Genomic DNA, 24,712 nt, shown 5'->3' with positions numbered 1-24,712 from the left:
GAACCACAGACCTTCAGAGACAGTTCACTGTACTCGAACTCAGGTCCCTCCAACTGCGGTCCACTGCACTCGAACTCAGGCCTTCGGATGCTGATACAGTTGCGGACGCACATTAGAGTCGAACTCCGGTACACAAGACTGGCTTGCTTGCTCTGGCTTTCTCACTGATTGGCTGACTAATCAACTGAAAACTGCTCGAGTTCGCTGGCGTTTCTTCTTTTATAGTCACAGCGACGTAGCCTCGAAAGTTCGACGCGTCTCCAGAGATTGCACTCCAGAAAAATCCAGAGCCCTCTCCTCTCTACCAGCACCAGATGCGCGCGCACTCTCGTCGCGTTGACGTCATACACCCCCTCTCTTCTCTCCGCCGCGCGCCGTTCCAAAGTGCTCCGCGCGATCTTCTCTCTTGCGGGACGCTGGTCGTGAGTTCGAATCTCACGTCGCTGTCACATTGCTCGCTCCTTAGGGCTGCTCGTCCCGGGCAGTCCGTTGGTAGGCTGCTAATCGGTACAGATGCACCACCATCATCTTTCCTCGAGGTTGTCGCTGGATGCGGTACACCACGTCGTTGATCCTGGTCACCACGTGGTATGGTCCATCCCAGGCACGCTGCAGCTTTGGTGATTTCCCTTTGGTCCTGGTAGGTCGATACAGCCACACCAGGTCGCCCTCCTGGAATCCTGCAGAGTTGGCTAATCTGTCGTAGCGCACCTTCATCCTGTCGCTGGCCATCTTGAGGTGCTCTCTGGCCAGTTGGTGAACTCCATTCAACATCTCGGTGAGTTCTGCCACATAGTCAGTCGCTGGCTGGTCGGCGCTGGGTGGCGTGCCAAACAGCAGATTACAGGGCAGGCACAGCTCTCTCCCGAAGACCATGTTTGCCGGTGTCATCCCTGTTGTATCGTGGACCGAAGCTCTGTAGGCCAAGAGGAACAGTGGGGCTCTGGCATCCCAGTCTCGCTGATGGTTGGACACCACCTTCCGCAGGTGCTCCTCCACGGTTTTGATGTATCGTTCCACCATGCCGTCGGACTGTGGGTGGAGGGGAGTGGTCCTGCTTTTATGCACCCCCAGACGCTCGAGCAATTCTCCCATCAGGTTGGATTCGAAGTTGCGCCCCTGATCGCTGTGCAATTCCTGGGGCACCCCGAATCGGCAGATGAAGTTGTCAAGCAGCGCGTCGGCCACTGTCGAAGCCTCTTGGTTGGGAATCGCGTACACCTCTGGCCATTTTGTGAAGTAATCCATGGCGACTAGCAGGTAGCGGTTCCCGCGATCCGTGACCGGGAACGATCCAGCAACGTCGATGGCGATCCTCTCAAAAGGAGCTCCCACGTTGTACTGCTGCATGGCTCCCCTGCTGCGTGTCCTTGGTCCGCGACTGGCTGCACAGGTGTCGCATCTTCGGCACCATTGTTCCGTGTCGGTTCTCTGATGTAGCCAGTAGAACCTCTGTCTTAACTTGTTCAGCGTCTTGTTGGCTCCCAGGTGTCCTCCAGTCACTCCAGCATGTGTCTCCTCCAGCACTTCCTTCACCTTGCTCCTGGGTAGGACGAGTTGTTCTATGCGGGTCTTTCCATCGGCCGATTCCCCACTGGGCCCAGTAGCTCTTGTAAGTGGTGCTGCGGTTGGAGATATAGGCCCATACTGGTCTCTGGCCGGACTCCACATCACGCAGTAGCTGCCCAATGTTTGGGTCCTCCAGCTGCTCCCTCATTAAGGCGGCGTTATCCCATCCTGGGCTCGGCTGGGCGGCAATTGCTCGGACTGCGTGGGCGCCATCCCGCTCTTCTACTTTCAGGCAGTGTTTGCAGCCATCCGGGCACGGGCGTCGTGATAAGGCATCAGCGTTTATTCCCTTGGCGGTGTTCAGAGGTGAAGTTATACTCCTGCAGACGTTGAACCCAACGGGCGGTCTGCCCTTCCAGATTCTTGAAGCCCAATAGCCAGGTGAGTGCAGAATGGTCTGTCCTCAGATGGAATTCCTGGCCATACATATATTTGTGGAAGTGCTTCAGGGCTTCCACAATGGCAAGAAGTTCTCTACGCGTCACACAGTAGTTTCTCTCAGCCTTGGATAGTGTTCGGCTGAAGTAGGCAATCACCCTCTCTTGCCCGTCCTGTTCCTGAGAGAGTACTCCACCGATGCCTACGTTGCTAGCGTCCGTGTCGAGCGTGAACTTCCTTCCAGGGATGGGATATCCCAGTACAGGAGCAGTGCAGAGCGCCTCTTTCAGTGACTGGAAGGATGACTCCGCCTCGTCCGTCCATTGGAATTGTCGTTTCTCCTCAGTCAGCGGGGTTAGAGGTTAGCGATGTTGGCGTACCCAGCTACGAACCTTCTGTAATAAGTGCAGAGGCCGAGAAAGCGGCGCAGCTCCTGCTTGTCCCTCGGTCTCGGCCATCCTCTGACGGCTTGTAGCTCCTCCGGGTCTGTGGCCACTCCGTTGATCCCTACTACGTATCCCAGGTAGCTGACCTTCTTCTGGAATAGATGACATTTCTTCGGGTTCAACTTCAGTCTGGCTTGTCGCAGTCTCTCGAACACTTTCCTCACGTTCAACAGCTGTTCGCCGAAAGTCTTGCCGACCACGATGATGTCATCAAGGTACAGCAAACAGGTGTCGTATGTCAGGCCTCTCATTACGGACTCCATTAGTCTCTGGAATGTAGCCGGGGCGTTGCAGAGGCCGAACGGCATAACGGTGAACTGCCATAGTCCCTGGCCTGTAGAGAATGCCGTTTTCTCCTTGTCCTCAGGATGTAGCGCCACCTGCCAGTATCCTGACTTGAGATCCAACGTCGAGAACCACTCTGCTCCGGCCAGGGTGTCCAAGGTGTCGTCAATTCGTGGGAGGGGAAAGCAGTCTTTCCTGGTGACGTCATTCAGTCTTCTGTAGTCCACGCAGAAACGCAGGTCCCCATTCTTCTTCTTTACCAGCACCACAGGTGATGACCAAGGGCTGTCGGATTCCTCGATGACCCCTCTTGCTTTCATGCCCTCCAGTTGGCTGTCAATCTCCCTCTGTTTAGCTAGAGGGACGCGTCGAGGAGGTTGTCTGATTGGGCGAGCATTTCCGGTATCGATGCGGTGCTGAACTTTCTCCGTTCTCCCGTAGTCGTTTTCGGGCAGACTGAATACGTCTTGAAATTCTGTCAGTAGATCGTGGACTTGTCTTCTTTCTCCTTTGTTTAATTTCCCCGCCAAATCTCGAGCCAGCTCTTTCAGTGATGGGTCTAGATCTGGACGTGGTCGGTGACACGCCTCGTTTTCTGCCAGCGACGTCACAGACACCACCGGCTCGACGTTACCTAGTACAGTTCCACTAGGCACCTCCTTGTCCCGATTGGTGACATTCAGGACCCTCACCAGTACCACCTTCTGAATCGGGAGTAGGGATCTGGCCACATAAACCCCATCTATCGGAGTTGTTTGCGAATCGAGGAGCAGGTTTCTCTTAGGTTGTCCGTCCAGTCTTGCCGTCACCACCATCTCGCAGCCTGCCGGGATTGTCACTTGATTCTCCAGGGTGAGTCTGCTGGCCATGGGTTGGTCTTCGAAGTCCCTCGGGAACACTTCATCCTGACAAAAACGGAGGATACGGCGCCGGACGTCCACCGTTGCATCGAAGATCCGCATGGCGTCGAGTCCCGGGATGACGTCTTCATTGATGTTGGCGACGAACACCCACATCTCCAGTCTCCTCTTTCCCAATGTCAGATCCAGGAAAACCTTTTTGGATGGGCAGGTTCTCGCCTGAGGCAGTACGTAGCTCATACCGGCGCAGCGGCGTCCTCCCAGGTAGGCCACGCACGACTTCCGGTCTGGCGATAGTGAGCGACGCCCCGGTGTCTACCAGTACTCTGCATGGCCGGCCTCTTATCCATCCGTCAGCAATCAGCCCATCGTCGCATCTTCTGTTAACCGTCTTCAAGATCAGCCGAGGGGATGGTGATGACGGCGCCGACGTGCCCCTTATCGCATCGGCCCCTTTTAGTTTTCCTGTTTGTGACCAGATCGGTCACAGTCCCTCCTCAGGTGTCCAGGTTCACCGCAGGACCAGCAGGTGGGCACTCCTCGTCTTCGTCGCTCAGGTGATTTCGGTTGACGCTCCTCGACGTCGGCCGCCGCGACGCTCCTAATCCGGTGCGACGTCGAGACATTCGCCGTCAACTTTGCTGCCTCCATCCTGAGGGCCGCCGCCAGAGCTGCGTTGATGGTACGATGCTCTGCCAAGAGTAGCTGTTATCTGATTTCCGGGTCTCGAACTCCGCTGCCGAAGGTGTAGGCCGCCTCTCCAGCGATGAAGTCAGTAGGTAGGTCCCTGAGGGCCTTATGGGCCAGTTGTTCCACCGCCATCGCAAATTCTTGTAGGGACTCGCCTGACTGTTGGACCCTCGTTTTTAGTTGGGTCCTAAATGCTGCCGCAAGTTGATGGTCACCATAACGTCCCTCCAGGGCCGCCATTATCTCAGCGGCTGTCCCATCTTCTGGAACGCTGTGAAGAATCTCCGACGCCTGTCCCTGAAGCGCGGCCAGCAGCTGAGTGGTTTTCTGTGCTGGCGTCCACCCATTGTGCTCTGCGGTGGCCTCGAACTGGCGACAGAATATCGCCCAAGACGTCGTACCGTCGAACTTCGGCGTCTTGACGTTGTGATGTCTGGCTGAAAGCGATGATTCCGCAGGGCCACTATATGGAGTCCTCAACTCTGTGGCCGCTTCTTGCATGGCACGTCGAACCTCCTCGGCAACTATCTGTTTATGTTCTCTAGCCTGGCGATCCACCAACGCGAGGATGTGCTTGTTTTCTACAGCATGTTGGTCCATCAGCACACACGTTTCCTCTTGACGACGTTCGAGATCGCGGATTTTGCCGTCGAAATGGTCTACATCCTGTCTCAACTCTGCTACTGTCTCGTTTATAGTTTTAAAATTCTGGTTTAGTTTATCCAAATCGGCCTTAAGTTCGTCTTTCACGATGGCGACAATTCCATCTACGTGGGCTGAAACGCTTTCAATTTGCGTGGTGACGTCATCTTTCACTCCGCTTATGTCCCCTTTCACTCCGCTTATGTCTCCTTTCACTCCGCTTATGTCGCCTTTCACTTCGCTTATGTCACTTCATCTCCGTTTTCACTTCACTTATGTCGCTTTTCACTTCACTTATGTCACTTTTCATCTCCGTTTTCACTTCACTTATATCGTTCTTCAACTCACTGATGTGCTTGTTCATTTCGTCTTTCATTTCTGCTTTCATTTCCGCGATGGCTTGCAGGATCTGCTGTAGGTTCTCCATTGTCGATAATGTCCCGATTCTGACACCAATGTAAATTTTATTTCAACTCAACAATAGGATTTTATTCTTCCAACAATAATTCCTTTCTACAATTCACCTTAAACGCTCGCGTCGACAATAGAATTTTCACTCAACACAGTATTCGTTATAGCACTCCACTGACGGCAATAACAATTTACTTGGGCTATTACGAACAACAATGAACTGTTAATCTTAACTAATATTTACAAAGCACTATTTACAAATCAGAACTATCAGTTCTCAGTTCACAGTTCTTCTAGCTCAGTCACTCGAGTTCACAGTATCTCGAACCACAGACCTTCAGAGACAGTTCACTGTACTCGAACTCAGGTCCCTCCAACTGCGGTCCACTGCACTCGAACTCAGGCCTTCGGATGCTGATACAGTTGCGGACGCACACTCGAGTCGAACTCCGGTACACAAGATGGCTTGCTTGCTCTGGCTTTCTCACTGATTGGCTGACTAATCAACTGAAAACTGCTCGAGTTCGCTGGCGTTTCTTCTTTTATAATCACAGCGACGTAGCCTCGAAAGTTCGACGCGTCTCCAGAGATTGCACTCCAGAAAAATCCAGAGCCCTCTCCTCTCTACCAGCACCAGATGCGCGCGCACTCTCGTCGCGTTGACGTAATACACCCCCTCTCTTCTCTCCGCCGCGCGCCGTCACATTGTGCTCCGCGCGATCTTCTCTCTTGCGGGACGCTGGTCGTGAGTTCGAATCTCACGTCACTGTCACAATATGTAATAATTGTTGTCATAAATGCTTAAGAAAATGTTGTTGTCTAGTGCCTTGCATTTGGCAATGAAGCCATTAGCAGTCGTGCTTTCCAATACTTTTGAACACTTTTAACTCGGGAATATTTATCTTTAGGACTCATACTCATGTATGTTGTGGCTTTCATGTAACTGTTTTCTTAACAGGCATCAGTTTTTACAATGTGGCAGTTACATCACCCGACGTAAACCCCCATTATGCAAGGGGGACCGCACCTGTCGTTGGTCAACGGGTCTTTCGGACCTAGCCGGTAGGACTAAATAGATGTTATTTAGATCCACCGACCTTTCCCTCATGTGCCGCTGAGGGACGCTGTTGTGCTATGATAAGCCAGCACATATGTAAATGGCATTTCCTCCATTTTAGATGAAACAGTTATACCGCTGTGACTCGGTCCCCAGATCCTCATCTGTTAAAAGCAGGGTGTACCAGGGCAGGTTGAGGTTGGGAATTGGGTAGGAGAGGCTATAGGAGGCGCATCACTACCCCTTACACCCCTGCTTAAGAAAATGTAATTTTGTAGATAAAAATTATAAAAGAAATTCTGTACGAAGCATCTATGGAATTGACAGTACATTTTTAGCTTCAGAATGTAGGACTAGTATAAGTTGGACTTGGGAGAATAAAGTCGCAACATTAAATTGAACTTCTATTATGAAAACCCAGCCAACATAGTAGGTATAGAATGAAGTTTCAGCTGCAGAAGTAATAAAAGAATAGGAAGAAGATCTTTAACCCAGAGAGTACTGAAATTAATAATCTCGCAAAAAATAAAGATTTGTGATTTTCATATTGATAAAAATCAAGTAACATGAATACAATACGTAACTGCATCATAAAATGCAGCAACGTTGTTATAGCAATTACTTTAGAAAACTTAAAAATATGTTTTAAATATAAAATATGAAAACGACAATATATTTTATACTCCCTTGCGGCCAGTTGACTACTCGTACATTTAAAATCAGAAGGTTCTCAACCCAAGTACTGTGCAAGTACTATCAGTTGTCTTATCTACAGCTTCTATTCATTGATGCTCGTTTCATTCTCTATGGCAGTGTTTCTCAAACTATGGTCCGCGGACCACCTGTAGTCCTCGAGGTCTGCCCTTGTGGTCCTTCAAAAAAGACAGAAGAAAAAATAAAATTCAAACGAATTGCATGTTACACTATAGTTGAAAATCTAGGAATTTGGAAATGACTCATGGCAGTTGCCTTTCACTTTTCCTTCCAGTACTGACATTTAATGAAATTTATTACTCTACCTGTCTACCGACTTATCACTCTACTCTCAACAACAAAAGAGAGATTTAAAGCACTATGAACGTGGTGTTTCTCGCCATCTTTTTCTTGCACATCTAGCGCCTGTAACCCAGCCAGGGGCCACCCGAATTCATAACAGAGGACCAAAGTACCGAACCTTTTCTTGTTTTATGACTTTCTTAATAGTTTTGCTGATAACCCAGTCTGCACATTGAAATGTTCACGTACTGTACGTTGTACACCAATAATACAACTCTGAGGTCACAATTTGAAACTTATTTTCCAAGTAAACATGACGAATTTTTATGGGTTTCTGATCCTTTTCATTGCGATATTGAAAATAACAAACTTTCACTGAGTGAAAGAGAACAATTAATTGAACTCTCGGATGACACCGGACTTAAAATGAAATTCGAAGCAGAAGGTATGGTTAATTTCTGGACCTTATCATAAGTGAAAACAGAATATAGTGAATTGTACCTACAATGGTGCTTTAGAGATTATAATTCAATTTGCTTCTACGTATCTGTGTGAGAAGGGTTTTCATCACTAACTCTAATAAAAACAAAGAACCGAAATCGACTTGATGTATGTGATGATCTCCGACTTAAGCTTGCTAGCATACATCCAAGTATAGAATAAAAGACAGTGCAAGAATCGCCAGGCTCCTCCATCTCGTTAATGTGAGTACCAACATTTATTTATTTTTGTTTTAGTTAATTAGTTAAAAATTATCTAACTCTAATATCTTGAATTATTAAAAAAAAAAACGAAATTGAATTTTCTTCTATTAACATTAATTTAATTAGTTAATACTAATATAAAATTAATTGAATTAAATTAATCTTAATTAATTCTATTTTAAAATGTAAGTATACTAATATTAAAATATGCTACAAAAGTGATAAATTTGCTTTCAAAGGGAACAAGAGTAAGGTGGTCCGCAAAACTGATCGGGCTTAAAAAAGTGGTCCCCACTTCAAAAAAAAGTTTGAGAAACGCTGCTCTATGGAATTCACGCTCAACACGTAACAATACCATCTTCAACAATGTAAATGATATATTGGACCGCCATTACGAGTTTTGATTTCATTTAAAGCAAGCAAAGATAGCGTTTTATGAGAGTACGTGAATTGAGGAGCTCTGTTCGATTCCCATGGGACAACTAGGATAAACCTCTTCACACTGAGGTAAGTTTTCTAAGTTATATTTCGATTTCTGCTTGAAAACTGCAACAATAAGTATGGAATAAAAACATTTACGTTTTGTAGCGTCAATGGCGATTATAGGAATAAATGTGTATATTGGGGGCTGATAATTAAGCTGATTAGACAGGCACATTTAAAACACTACCGAAATCGCAACGCAATTTAAAACTTAACGAGGACAATGACGTTTTATGGTTTTAATACATTACACTGTTTTATGACCATCCTTCCTTATCAATAAATGATACGAACAAAATGAATGGTATAATACAGAGCTTCTGAAAGTGTGGAATTCGGCGAATCGTAAATTATAATTAAATAGTATTTTAAATTTGGATAATAGCCTACTGTTAAATGTAATAATAATAATAATAATAATAATAATAATAATAATAATAATAATAATAATAATAATTTTAGCTGGCAGAGTTTAGGCCGTAACAAGGCCGTATACAAAGTCATGAAAATATAAATCAATAAAAACATGAAAAATCACCAATAATAATCATTATAATATAATCATAACATTGCAAAATAAATATTAATAATCATATTTAATTATTATTAATACTATTAAAGATGTAAAAAGAAATATAATATTAATCAATGTCATATCTGGATTCTCTGCGTATTTATCCACGAAAACAAATTACCGAAATAGGCTAAATGCAGAAGCAGAAATAAAGCTACAGCATTTCGCCCTAAAACCAGATAATTATAAAGAAAATTTGTAGCCTTTAAAATGGAATATATTCATCCCACCGAACAGGATAATTAAGTACAGGGTTTTATATAATTACGTGTGTTAATTATTAAATAGCCTACTATTAAAATATATTAACTTTTGTATTGTAAGGATTATTTTGTTTTGTTTTCCTTTTAACTATCTTATAAAAGTTCATAGTAGGTCTACAAATTATAGTGTATTTGCACTTCAACATAAATTGAAAATGCAAGTTTTTGACAATGTAAGGTATGTGCATTATTAACATAGTTTCAATTCTACATTTACACCCACTTCAATAAATAATAATTCCAACACTAATGAAACTTAGAAATCCTCCCATACCACACATGGGACTGTTATCTTATTTGCACTGTGTTAATTCATGATCAAATGAAAATGAGAAATGTATTAATATTGCAAAGGATAGCACATTTTAGAAAGGAACTAAGTCAAAATTTGTTGCATTTTAGGAGAGCAAAGAAACTTATTTTCATGAATATGTTAAATATGAATGTACAGCTGTCAAAAAAAAAAGTGGCCGCACTCGTGAACAGCGAATATTTTCAAAGTCCACTTCGGGTCGCGGCGATGTTACACGATGCATGTGCTTGTACAAGCAGTTCCGGAACTATGAAAGTGTTCCATATCTACGCCTCGTGGACCAGTGGTAGAGTGCTTGTTTAATGATTCAAAGGTCGTGGGTTCGGGCCTTCTTCAAGTTTTCATTTTATTTTTTAATATTTCTTTAGCGATGTAAATGATATTCAAATTATCATTTATATCCAGTTATCGTTCTTTATGGATATCACGTTATTTATATTTTGTTATCGTTCTTTAGAGATATGAACAAAATTCAGGTCATCATTTGTATTCTGTTATCGTATTATAACGATATGAATAATAATTATTATTGTATTTCCAATGGGGGTTAGCCGTATTTTACATATGTATGTTAGAGCTATAGTTTTATACACAAAAAAGATAAGCATAAAGAGAAATGGAAAAGAAAATTAAATTAGCTTACGCGATGTAAACAAAACATAAACAATCCGTAAATTAGGCATTGCGATTGCAAAACAAATATCAGGTATCAATTTGTAACATACAAAAACATTAACAACACACATACGTAACACTTCTATAACACAAATATGCAGCTTTCCGTACCATACATAATAAATTAATACACAATAGTCACACAAACACAATCAAACCATAATTACGACATTGCGACGACATCAAGCATCACATAACTGACTCACATACATAACAAATCAAGCATCCGTTACAACACATACACTTCAACATAGTAACCACACTTTTAAAAGTTACAAATTTGGCTCCAAGAAGAATAAATAGGACACTGTTACTAATTACTATTCTTCTACAATTCCTTAAATACATCTGTAATAAATCTGTGAAATTCCGATATGAATAATATTCAGGTTTTTTATATTGTTATCGTTCTTCAGCGATTTAAATAATATTCAAGTTATCATTTATATTCTGTTTTCCTTCATTAGCATTATAAAACAATATTCAAGTTATTTATATTGTTATTGTTCTTTCGCAATATATTAATTAAACAAACCGATATTTATCATTTATATTCTGTTATCGTTCTTTAGTGAGACTGTATAAATAATATTCAAGTTATTTATATTGTAATCGTTCTTTAGCGATATAAATAACATAAATTTAATGTTAGGTTTGGAAAAATCCAGTTGCATAATACTGGTATTAGTTTTTCTTTTTGTATTATTACATACAATTGAACCACAATAAAATGAAAAGGAGTAACGAGGAATTGAACCTGAGACGTTGACATCTAAATTCCGACGTTCGTCCGCTGAGCTACGAGAGCAAAAGTGTGGAAACATTTTTGGAAAAATTGGCCCAATCACACTCTAAGATCTTCTGATGATTCGTAGAAGCTAGTCCAGGATGCGGGGGGCAAAGGCTAATTGAGATTTCCCGGTCTCTGACCGGGTCAAACATCCTGATAGAATTAATATTTAACCCTTGCCGTGACTTTCGGTGAAGTCCGGAGGGCCCAATTAGTCAAATCCACTCTCCTCATCTCCACGCTTGGGCCCCTTGGAATTTAATAAAATGCGAAAGAGATTGTGGTGTGCGGAAAGCAACGGGATGTTACCGCATTTAGGCCTATCCTTCCTAAGAAAACTGCAAACATGAACAAAGGAAGCTTTTAATAGAAGAAGAAGGATCTTCTGCGGACCTCTGGAAAAAGAACTAAGGAAGAGACTAGTGAAGGCTTTGTGTGGAGTGTGGCATTGTATGGGGAAGGAACATGGACATTACGACGAAATGAAGAGAAACGAATTGAAGCATTTGAAATGTGGATGTGGAGAAGAACGGTGCGTGTAAAGTGGACAGGCAGAATAAGAAATAAAATTGTGTTTGAAAAAGTGAGTGAAGAAAGAATGATGCTGAAACTGATTAGAAAGAGAAAAAGGAATTGGTTGGGTCTCTGGTTGAAAAGAATAATGGACGACATTAGGATATGTGGATCATATGAGGAGACTAAGAGGAAGGCAGAAAATAGGAAAGATTGGAGATTGCTGGGTTTGCAGTTAAAGACCTGCCCATGGACAGAACATTTATGTGTGTATGTTCAGAATGCCTGGAATATCGTGTCTAAGAACAGTCGCTATTTGCAAAGACTAGTCAATTCCATGCCCACTCGACTGCAAGATGATCGAGATAAGAGGAAGATAGACTAAATATTGAATTGTGGCTTTTTGTTTTGTTTTTTGAACGCTTAATTGTTTGAATATTTTAAGGCCGACGCCAGTAAATTTGTTATGTTTATGCCACGAAAGATATTTTATTGAGAATAAAATCTTTTTTCTTTCCATTTGCAGCCACAATATCATAATGATAATGATAAAGTCATGGCATAATATATTAATGAACCTGATGTTAATTACTAAAATAATCATAAAAGAGAAAGGAGCCATTATGTCTAGTTTGTCTCTCTCAAAAACAGAACAAAAAAGGACATAAAAAGCACGAGGTTGTAGTCGAACGCAGGACCTCATGAATAAGACGCCTGAATGCTACCATTATGCTATCGAATAACACACAGTATACTTCAATTATAACTGTAGATATCAGGCAACGTGGTCCAACAACATGTAACATCGCCTGTCTCCGAATTGTAGCGAAGATACCCGAAGGGAACTTTGATACAGGAGAGCGGCCACTTTTTCTTTTGACAGCTGTACCACTGCCAGTCCCGTACTATAAATATCAACTTGATGTTAGTACAGGGGAAGGTTTGACTCACTAAGTTCCTTTCTTTGCAAATCAATACCGGTACCGTACTTCATGGAAGTATTAATCTTTTCATCACAAAAAAATGCAAATTTTGACTTAGTTCCTTTCTAGGACCGGCACGTGCGATTCAAATATACAGGTGGTATAATTAATTATGTAATAAGGTACACATATTTTATCACCTGATTATATATTTGGATTAGCCGCAGTAATGTGTATTTAAAATAAATTTGTTCTTCATAAAATACTACTTTAATAATTATAATTATTATTACTACCGGTACTACTACTTACTTACTCACTGGCTTTTAAGGAACCCGGAGGTTCATTGCCGCCCTCACATAAGCCCGCCATAGGTCCCGATCCTGAGCAAGATTAATCCTGTCTCTATCATCATATCCCACTTCCCTCAAATCCATTTTAATATTATCCTCCCATCTACGTCTCGGCCTCCCCAAAGGTCTTTTTCCCTTCAGCTTCCCAACTAACACTCTATATGCATTTCTAGATTCGTCGATACGTGCTACATGCCCTGCCCATCTCAAACGTCTGGATTTAATGTTCCTAATTATGTCAGGTGAAGAATACAATGCGTGCAGTTCTGTGTTGTGTAACTTTCTCCATTCTCCTGTAACTTCATCCCTCTTAGCCCCAAATATTTTCCGAAGCACCTTATTTTCAAACACCCTTAAAACTATGTTCCTCTCTCAAAGTGAGAGACTGTTACTATTATTATTATTATTATTATTATTATTATTATTATTATTATTATTATTATTATTATTATTATTACTACTACTACTACTATTATTACTTACTTACAAATGGCTTTTAAGGAACCCGAAGGTTCATTGCCGCCCTCACATAAGCTCGCCATCGGTCCCTATCCTGTGCAAGATTAATCCAGTCTCTATCATCATATCCCACCTCCCTCAAATCCATTTTAATATTATCCTCCCATCTGCGTCTCAGCCTCCCTAAAGGTCTTTTTCCCTCCGGTCTCCCAACTAACACTCTATATGCATTTCTTGATTCGCCCATACGTGCTACATGCCCTGCCCATCTCAAACGTCTGGATTTAATGTTCCTAATTATGTCAGGTGAAGAATACAATGCGTGCAGTTCTGCGTTGTGTAACTTTCTCCATTCTCCTGTAACTTCATCCTGCTTAGCCCCAAATATTTTCCTAAGCACCTTATTCTCAAACACCCTTAACCTATGCTCCTCTCTCAGAGTGAGAGTCCAAGTTTCACAACCATACAGAACAACTGGTAATATAACTGTTTTATAAATTCTAACTTTCAGATTTTTTGACAGCAGACTAGATGATAAAAGCTTCTCAACCGAATAATAACACGCATTTCCCATATTTATTCTGCGTTTAATTTCTTCCTGAGTGTCATTTATATTTGTTACTGTTGCTCCAAGATATTTGAATTTTTCCACCCCTTCGAAGAATAAATCTCCAATTTTTATATTTCCATTTCGTACAATATTCTGGTCACGAGACATAATCATATACTTTGTCTTTTCGGAATTTACTTCCAAACCAATCGCTTTACTTGTTTCAAGTAAAATTTCCGTGTTTTCCCTAATCGTTTGTGGATTTTCTCCTAACATATTCACGTCATCCGCATAGACAAGAAGCTGATGTAACCCGTTCAATTCCAATCCCTGCCTGTTATCCTGAACTTTCCTAATGGCATATTCTAAAGCGAAGTTAAAAAGTAAAGGTGATAGTGCATCTCCCTGCTTTAGCCCGCAGTGAATTGGAAAAGCATCAGATGGTTTTCTAGAGAATCCAGAGGTTCATTATCGTCCTCACATTAGCCTGCATTGCACAGTGTGCAATTTTCTTAATCTAGATAGATATAATTAAGCTTAATAACTTCTCTACTATCCAACAGATTTTCATGAAATCTTTATGCAGAACATTAAGTTGACATATTTGTTTCAGTATTAACTCTGATTACGATTGTGTAAAGGAAACTAGGTACCGGTACCTCTTTATAGAGGGTGAATTTAGGCAAAATTAATGACTTCCTTCCTATCTAACATATTTTCATGAAACTTTGTGCAGAACTTCAAGGTAGCCATTTGATCTGAATACAAACTCTGATTACGTTTGTGTAAGGGAAACTACTCCTTTATAGGGGTGAATTTAAACAACATTTATAATTTCTTTCCTACCTAATGTATTTTCATGAAACTTTATGCAGAACTTGAAGGTAGCATATTCGATTTGTGTACAAAGTCTGATTACATTTAAATAACAAAAACTACCTTTTTGTAGAGGTACATTTAGACAAAATTAGTAGGCCTAATTATCAATAGAATTTAATTTATTAAAATTTTGTTTGATATAAAATATATTTCTTAGCATTAAACATTTACTTTCAATAAAAAATGTTATTCATAGTATATGTTGTGAACTGTTGAAGTGCATTCACATCTGTGTTAGATCCACACGATACTGTTTGCAGAATCACACAAAATCGCTAGATGAGTTCATTTATTCTTCTTATGTTAGGGTTTTGGGTGGTATTTAAAAAATTTCTTGCCACTTTATCGTCAATAGTGGTCCCTCATCCAGGTGTCATTCTATCAACAAGAAGGCCCATTTCACTTTGGAATTCTTCTCTAATTATTTTCTTCCTGGATTCGCAGATATACGCAACCAAGCAAACAATAATTCTCCCAGGTAATGATGTCGGAATATAGGCTAATTATAGGTATAATTGTTTTGACAGCAAATAGCAGCTCGTATTTTATAAGTCTAATTGAAGTCAAAGTTTTTGGAAAAAATATGCAAATATCTTTTATACGAAATAAAAGCCGTATTAGGCGTTATAATTTAGTAATTTCGCTAAATTACACATTATATTGAAACACATACCTGGATTTACAAATTTCATGTGAAAGAAAAAAAGAAAACAATTCACTGGCACTTAATGTGCTTTCGACAAAGCGCTCTCTATAGCGACAGAGGAGTTTGGAATCAACACTCTGCAGATAGTAGTGTTTAGCTAGCCTAAAACAAATAAATATCCGGTAGATATATTGTTTTTACAAGATACCTTTATACAGTCACGGACATATATTCATAAAAATATGTAGTATAGTGAAATCAGCAAATCGAAAAATGAATTTTGTCCAGCCAGATTAAGAAAATTGCACACTGTGCATCGGTCGCATCCTAAGCAAGATTAATCCAGTCCCTACCATCATATCTCACTTCCCTCAAATCCATTTTAATATTATCCTCCCATCTACGTCTCGGCCTCCCCAAAGGTCTTTTTCCCCTCAGATCTTCTATCTAACACTCTATATGCATTTCTGGATTCACCGATAGGCCTACATGCTGCATGCCCTGCCTATCTTACGTCTAGATTTAATGTTCCAATTATGTTAGGTGAAGAATGCAATGCATGCAGTTCTGCATTGTGTAACTTCCTCCATTCTCCTATAACTACATCCCCCTCAGCCCCAAATATTTTACTAAGCACCTTATTCTATAACACACTTAACCTCTGTTCATTTCTCAAAATGAGAGGCCAATTTTCAAAACCATATTGAACACCTGTTAATATAGCTATTTTATAAAATCTAACTTTTATTTTATTTTACTTTTTTTGAAAGCAGACTTGATGACAAAAGATTCTTAACTGAATAATAGCAGGCATTTGCTATTTATTCTGTGTTTAATTTCTTCTCCAGTGTCATATTTATATTTGTTATTGTTGCTCGAAGATATTTGAAATTATCCACCTTCTCAAAAGATAAACTTACATTTGTTATATTCAGGGCTGGGCAGTATTTGAAATACGTATTTGAAATACATTTGTATTTTATATTTTGTAATTTGCAAGGATTTTAGAAAGTATTTTGTATTTAAATACATAAAATTTATGTATTTTGTATTTCAAATACTCAAAATACTTTCTTCTTCTTCTTGTCCTTCAAGTTTTGGATTTGTATTTGAAGAATGAACTTCTGTCTTATTTGCCTACCCATTTCAGATGTGCTAGCCCATACACCAGGGGCGGTTCCTCAAGTGAAGCTAGTGAAGCTGCACTTCACCTCTTAAATTTACAAATCATGTTTTCAGCATATATTTTCATATAAGATCTTATAACTTTCAATATAAATGTTAAATTTGGACTTCCTATTTCTAACCAAGTCCCCTGATTCTTCTCTGGCTTTGTGTACTAGGTACTGACCGCCACCGACGGAGACGTCTTTAGCCAGAGGCTATAAGAGCTAGCCCAACCTGGTTGGGGTGTGAGTGAAGCTCTGTGCAGAAGCAGTGAGAAGGAGCTGCATGTTTACACCCGGTTGTCATGACAACAGTAGTCTGCTTATGTTTGTGAAATACCTGTTTCGAGGCTAGGGTGCATCTCTAAAGCAGAATGACTTTTAGTGCTGTCAAACCATCTCCAGCCTCTACAGTGCAAGATTGTAAATTCAAAAGTATAGAAAGAAAAGGAAGTATGATTTTAGTGATTTAGTGCAGCATATTACAGAAACCATTCTCATGGTGGGCAAAGAACGGCAAAACTGATGTAATATTAACAGGAAGACAAACAACTTTACTATTTTTAACGTGTCAGTGCAGAAAGTTAAAAATAAATGTGCAAAATCTTGTGTCTTACATTTTAGAACCTGTGGTAGGCTTATAATGTCTATTCCTGGTTATATGGTAGCAGTTACTTTGAAAAATTATTTTGTTAGCCTTGTTTGCTAGCTGAAATAAAGAAGTGCATGTGGAACTCAGGCTGAAATGACTTGTTCAATATTAATCGGGCTCTCAATAAACATTCAGATTTTGCGGAACATACAAAACTATGTGCGTTGCAAGTCAGGAATCTTAAAATAAATCGGAATAGATTTCTAACGCCCTTAAAGGAAACACATGTCTACGTATTGCTCAATATGGTGAAAATGTCAGACTTGATTTACGCATAGTAACTGAAGCAGTAATGTTTTTTATTGAAACAAGAACTAGCTTTCAGCGGGCATGACGAAAGTTCAAGTTTTGTAAATCGAGGAAATTCTAAAGAATTGTTGTCTCTCTTAATGTCAACAAACTCTGCAGAAATTCAGAATCAATAACATCAACTGAATTTTTCTCAATTCGACTTGGCGACACCACAGATATCACGCATAAATCCAAGCACTCATTAATTTCGAAATTAATTGATGTAGTCCTATCTACAGACGGAGAGATAGTTGAACAGTTTTCGAAGTTTTTTATGTGAGTTGTGATTGAACCTCTCAAATACAATTTAACTTTATGGACAATTTATTATAGCCTTTTAATTACAAAACAAAGCTTATAGGACAGTGTTACGATTGTGCCATTGTAATGTCTGGACACTTAAATGGACTTCAAAAGATAGTAAAGGAATCAGCATCTCAGGTGCTTTTTCTTCATTACTTAGCCCATAGGTTGGTTAAACCTCGTACAGGAAAGTTATAGAACCTACGCTAATATCCAGTGTAGTTTATTTTTGTAAATATTAATGATATTCTTTTTTTTCATCATTCGGCTAAGAGAACTTACGTCCTGGATAACTTGATTGGAAAACGCGTAATAACCATAATAGATACGAAATGGAGTTCCAATTTGAAATTGTTTTCAGTTTTAACACAAGAATGGTATGGTTTGAAAGCAGTGTTTCAAGAATTAGCAAATAACTTCGAATCTATCATATTGCCGTTAGACATTAAAATGGTTTCATTACTAATATGAATGATTAGTTAGTTTATTTTTTTTTGTTTGCTATTAATTCAAATCACCTGTCTTCTGTTTGATATTTTACGGAAAAAAAAACTCTGGACGTTATTTGTAGTGAGAAACAAATAAGAACACTTACGAGACAAACAAAACAAAAACATGTGTGAAGCAGCTAAGCAAAGGAGTGATTTTTGAGGAAGTAAATACGCTAACTCGTCACAAGAACAGCTCTCTAAAAGTCTTATGCAAATTATTTTTTAAATAATTGATTTAATTTTGATGCAAATTGATGCCAGTTTTCATGATACTGACCAACTTTATTTTCGTTCTCTTGTTTTGTTTAAGTAGGTTATTTTGCGACGCTGTAACAACATTTTAGATGATTTAGCGTCTGAATGAGTTGAAGGTGATAATGCTGGTGAAATGAGTCCAGAGTCCAGCACCGAAAGTCACCCAGCACTTGCTCAAATTGGGTTGAGGGAAAACCCCGGAAAAAACTCAACCAGGTAACTTGTCCCGATCAGGATTCGAACCCGGGCCACCTGGTTTCGTGGCCAGACGCGCTGTTACTCAGCAGGTGTGGACTGTTCTCTTGTTGATGTATTTAAATTTATCCAATAATCAACGGTGTTCCCTATAAATGCTCCGTCATTTCTGCGAAATTACTTCCCAACTTTATTTAAGATACATCGTTTGAATACAGAAATTGAACTTCTCTAGGTCTACATAGATGATCAGTATCAAAATAATTTTCCTTTGACACAAACACTACACGTTGATTATAAAACGAATACTTTTTGCATGAAATGTACAGTACTCTGGTTTCGACATTAAAATCAACGGATGTTCCTGATGAGCGAATATTTACACTAAATCACATGAAGACTTATCTCCACAACTCCATGGAACAAGAACGACTATCTTCACGAACGAATATATCCACACACAAGGACTTGCTATACAAGTTCACAGTGAAGTGGGAATTGCATGACATTAGTGAAAAAATATCCCAATAAGTCATATCGATGGCTGTTGGGTAAAGGGAGATAAGTCATAAAATGAGTTTTGAGAAAAATGAAAATTAAACTTCGGATCCTTATTGAAAATAATTTTCTACACAAACAAAACACATCAAATGCTTATATTGTTTTGTTTTTGCACACCCACTTGCAGAATTTAACTTGTGTATTCACCTGGGGAACAAAACTCCATTTGCACAAAAAATTACTTAATCCACTTTACCCTAAACTTTATGCTTACGAGTATTTATAGCTTCACCTGTATTTTAGGTCACGAGCCGCCACTGCCATACACCTAGTTTTCTTGCCACAACTGATTTCCTTAATGCATAAAGAAATCTCCAACAGCATCAAGGATCCATAACCCAACACTTGCTAAATGTTTAGCATTATGAAATGCATCTAGGAGACTCAAATCCTCAGAAATTATATCACGTCTTGAAATATTCATTAAAGTTTCCTTGCCCAACTCGATGGAATTTTCTTCATGACTCAATCTCTCAAATATTGTACGTAATTCAAACATAATATAAACAGTATATGTGAAAAACTGGGATTGCCAAACTCAAAGATGTTGAGTTTCAGTACCTTGAAGAATATTGTGCAGTTCTGAAACCATTGCCGTAGCCCTTGATTTAATGCAAAATGAGAAGATGTGCTATTACGACCAATTTCTATCCACATTAATTTCCCTCAAAAACAGATTACATATTATGTTATCTAGTAATCTACGCCATCTATTCCAAGTAACTCCAATCCTAATGAGTTCACTTTCATCAAGATTTAAAAGTGATGTTTGCTCTGACCCCATGAGCAAATTGAGCTATTTTGGCAGCTTGCTTCTACCCATCATTTAAGATGAGATAGCTACCTGACACTGTCTTACCAAATGATAAGAAGAGGATACAGAATATGTGTGTGAAATCAGCTGAGCAGTTCTCGCTACACCTTTGGTCAGTTCAAACGATGAAGACAATGAAAACAATTTTTATGTTTTCAACTCAAGTACAACAGACTTTGAAAAGCAAAAGGAAACGAACTTGTCTGCTGTGGAGTATGAGCTCATACAATTCTTCAATGGCAAAGGAACAACTCTGTGCTCTCTAGAGAATTATCTAACAGTGAAACAAGCTTTCATAAAGTATAATACAAGTTTGTGTTCCCCTGCGCCTGTAGAAAGACTGTTCTGTTTTGCAGGATTTATTCATTCTCTAGCAAGGGGATCCTTACCTGATGAACTTTTTGAGAAACGGGGTTTTTTTTTTTTGAAAGGGAGCAGTAATTATTCATATATAGCACAATTTCACTGTTGATTGGGAAAAGGAAGAATGTTCAGTTACAGTGTTTATATAAAACTTCGAGATAAAAATAATTTTAATGTTAATATAATATTTTAAATTTTCGGTAATATTCTTATTTCTTTATATATTGTATCTGGTATTTGAAATACAAATGTATTTTGAGTATTTGAAATCATGTTTGGACCACAGCGGTGGCCATTTTTGTTTCTGAGTACTACTAAATGGAGACATTCTTGGTCTAATGAATTTGAGCCCGATATAGGCAGCTCCACCAAGCCGCAATGATTCCTTCATAGTTCGCACTCGATGTAATGAACTCTGAACCATCCTTTTTCTGTCCCTCTTCCGTAAATAAATCTATTACAATATGCGGCACAACGACACTGAAATAGTTGACTACTCAATGAGAATGTGTAATAATAACAAAGTAGTTGGATCTAGCTATGCCAAATTGGCAACACTGACATAATGCGCAGGAAATTCTGACTATTCCTTGTTGGTTGAAACAGACTACAGCCAAACTGAAGAAAATCACAACAAACCAGCCAAATCGATCAAAAACTGGCACAGTACTGTCAAACCCAAATGGTGGAGTGAGGAGATAAGGGAGGAAATCAACAAGAGGAAAGAAATGGCAAGAACTTTCATCCCCCAAAAAAATTTAACTAATTACATTGCCTACAAATGACATCATGCAAAGATATGCAGACTCATTCTCAATGGCAAACGCAAGGCCTGAAAAACCTTCTGCTCCCAAATTACAGGTCACACATCCACCTCAATGGTCTGGAACCAGATAAAATGGTTTACCAGAAAAGAAAGTCGCCAAAACTCCATTAGACAACCTAAGTTACAGGAAGATTTCCTAAACATGATAGCACCAGATGAGGTCCAGAATAAAAACCGCTTGCCATATAATAAATCACAGTTCATTTATGACGGGGTGGCAGATGACCTCACATCAGACACACGCCTGAAGAAATTAAAATAGCATTACAAATAGTGCAGAAAGGAACGGCCACAGGACCTGATGGAATCTCTTAAGAAATCGTTAAAAATTTGCCTGTCAAATACTATAACATATTAGCAAAAGCATACACACATATTCTAAAACAAAATGCGATCCCTAATTCATGGAGACAGTCTTATGTCATACCTATACAAAAACCAAGAATGACAGGATTCCAAGCGCAAAATTTTCGTCCGATAATCCTAACAAATATCATAAGGAAAATATTTGAAAAAATTGTAACACAACGAATATCATTCTATATGGAAAGAATGGTACAGTGGCCCAAATGTCAATATGGATATAGAAAGGGACACAATACATTACATTGTCTACTGCATATAGTCTTATATATTTTATCAGTATGGACCCAAAAACAACACCTCAATCTAGTAGCGATGGGCATATCAAAAGCTTATGATTCAGTGATACTCTCAAGTCTACAGCAAGAAATGGAAAAAATTTTACTCCCTCCAAATATAATTAAAGTCATCATAAATCTCATGACCAATAGAGCTGTGTCCCTCCCAACAGCCTATGGAAACACGACAACCAGAATTACCAACTTAGGGATACCACACGGTTCATCACTCAGTTCAATTCTTTTCACCATTTACATCATGGGCCTATCGCAGTTCCCATTACAAAAAAGCAACATATTAATTTTCGCAGATGACATATATATAACAACCACAATCCCTCAAGACAAACCTACAGAAGATTTCAAATACATTCAGGAAGACATTGAGACCATCCAGTTTCACCTTAATCAATGAGGACTAACAATAAATCCTAGGAAAAGTAAACATATCATATTCCATAAAAGACGAAAGCGCCCTTACTTATGGAATGAAATAGCAATCCAGAAACACAGACTAGATACCCAAACCTGCATAAAAATCCTGAGTGTAGATGTGGACAATAACTTCTCGGGAAAAACACATTACTTAAACCTCCTCCAGAAATTAAAACAGAGAGCAATAATATTTAAGTATATAACCAGCAGATATTGGGGAAATCACCCCATGGCACTTCACCTACTTTACAACAACTTCTTGATAGCACTACAAGACTACGCCATGGCCATACTACCAAAGCCTCAGGCCCAAATAGAATCACAACTAAATTCAGTCCACTACCAGGTAGCAAAACAAATATAGGTATAAGTGGCAAAACTCATACCCATTCTGTTCTAAAGACAATAAACTACCAGACGTTACATCACAGGAGAAAGCTATAGTGAGCGCCATCGATTTAGGCAGATGGATTTTGTTAATCAGAACTCCAGAGTGAGTTACTCATAGCAGCAAGGTCAGTTGTTATCTTCGTCACAGCTGGAAGGGGTGAGACATAAGAGTAAACATACATTCCCGATTATCCTAGTGGACTCGGATGGACAGTCACCTCCAAAAACAATGCACATATAACCACTTTTATGGAACTTCAGAAGTCTATACAGTATATGTGTACATGCTTAAGAAAAGGGATCAATTCCCGCCACACAGTTTTCGAGATAATTCCAGTTGCCGCTGCATAATCTTTTCCTCGTTACTATAAAGTAATAAAGACAATCTACATATATATACTGTATATATAAAAAACTATTCTATAATCAACGGACTGACTATGCATCTTAAATCTCCTTGAACCCTGTGTGTAGGTTTCTGTTAATCCTTAGTCAAAAGATACGACGGAGTTTTACGAAATACGAACATTAGGAGGTAATAATGATCAAAATATACTGGTTTATTTTTTGAACCAGCTGCCATTCAGCCCTTAAATTTAAAACAAAGGCTCCTTTATAAAATTGAGTTAGACTGTTCATCTCATCTCTCAGAATTGTTTCTAAAATGTATAAGGAATGTAAAAAAAATTTCAACTTCATGTAATAAATTCAGATAACTTTTGAGGATTTTTTATCCCCCAAAGAGCAGAGAGGAGAGAGAAAGGAGATGACAGTTTAAAAATTTCACTCAAGTATTTTGAACTAGCCGATGTAGAGACGTAACATTTATAATGAAGGTTACTCTCAACAATTTTCATTAAACATTTTCCGATTTTTTAAATACCATCTAAGGAATAGTGAAAAGGCAGAAGGGAATGAAAAATCTCAAGTCGTCCGATCTCGACGAAAGTTGATATCTGGCGATCTTTGGGATCACAAAATACGAATATGATATTATTTTGTCCGAATTTATCCCTCAAATGGTAGAGTCGCACAAAAATGGGCGAGAAATTAAATTTGATATCAGAAGTGTTCTCAAGACGAAAATTACGGATAATAAAATTTGTGCGAATTCAATAGGCTATGGCAGATTCAGTACTCTGAATTGTATTAAAGAAAAAAGAAAGCATCGAGTAACGCAGACAAAACGCAATTAACATATGCATTTAAAGAGGTGTATAAATGTAACACATTTCCACAGTATGAATTTAGCAAAATCCAAAAATAGAATTTCTACATATCTTAAATGAATTTTGTGTTGGAATTTAGTACAATCATCAGGAAATACTTCTAGATTAATAAACAGTTTTTTTTTTTTTTTTTTTTTAATCCATTGGGTATGTATTGTGAATTGTTTTTCAATTGTTGCTATTTGTGCAGGGAAAATTGATTTCTTCGATATATATATTTTTTTCGATTTTGAATAGTTTTAAATGCTTTCTTCTCCGTTTTCTTCACAATGTGTGTTAAATTCTGCCCTTACCAGATAAATATATAAATAAGAAATATTTTTCTTTTGCCACGAGTAATTGCAAACTTTATTGCTTTACGTAAAAAATATTAATTAAAAATAACTTAAAATGGTAAAACAATGCCAAAGACAGGGCTTGTTCTCTAGTATGACATACACTTGCATGTAAAATGTCATAAATGTATTGTCTTGAAAAATGTCGAAGTTATGAGGGAAACGGATTTGGAAAATTTAAGTTATACGGAAATGAGCGACAAACGTATGAAGATGAGAAGGTCTGTCCATATTTAAATGGCCAAATCAATTTACACAGTCTCACGTTTTAGGTCATAACTCGAAAAGTATTAGAGATATTTAAAC

The 24,712-nt window shown here is 39.2% G+C and overlaps 1 protein-coding gene across 1 annotated transcript in view; it reads left to right on the top strand.

Annotated features, from left to right (window-relative positions):
• The window catches only part of LOC138701428 (zinc finger protein ZFP2-like), a 202,605-nt gene extending 185,247 nt beyond the window's left edge, over positions 1-17,358 (top strand). Inside the window, exon 5 of the mRNA XM_069828303.1 lies at positions 16,803-17,358. Within this exon, the coding sequence (XP_069684404.1) occupies positions 16,803-16,809 (7 nt within the window). The 3' untranslated portion in view covers positions 16,810-17,358. The remainder of the gene's footprint in view (positions 1-16,802) is intronic.
• Positions 17,359-24,712: the final 7,354 nt, after the last annotated feature.

Source organism: Periplaneta americana, chromosome 6 (genome assembly GCF_040183065.1).
Source record: "Periplaneta americana isolate PAMFEO1 chromosome 6, P.americana_PAMFEO1_priV1, whole genome shotgun sequence".
NCBI classification, from domain to species: Eukaryota; Metazoa; Arthropoda; class Insecta; order Blattodea; family Blattidae; genus Periplaneta; species Periplaneta americana.
This window is presented reverse-complemented; position numbering and strand designations above follow the sequence as displayed.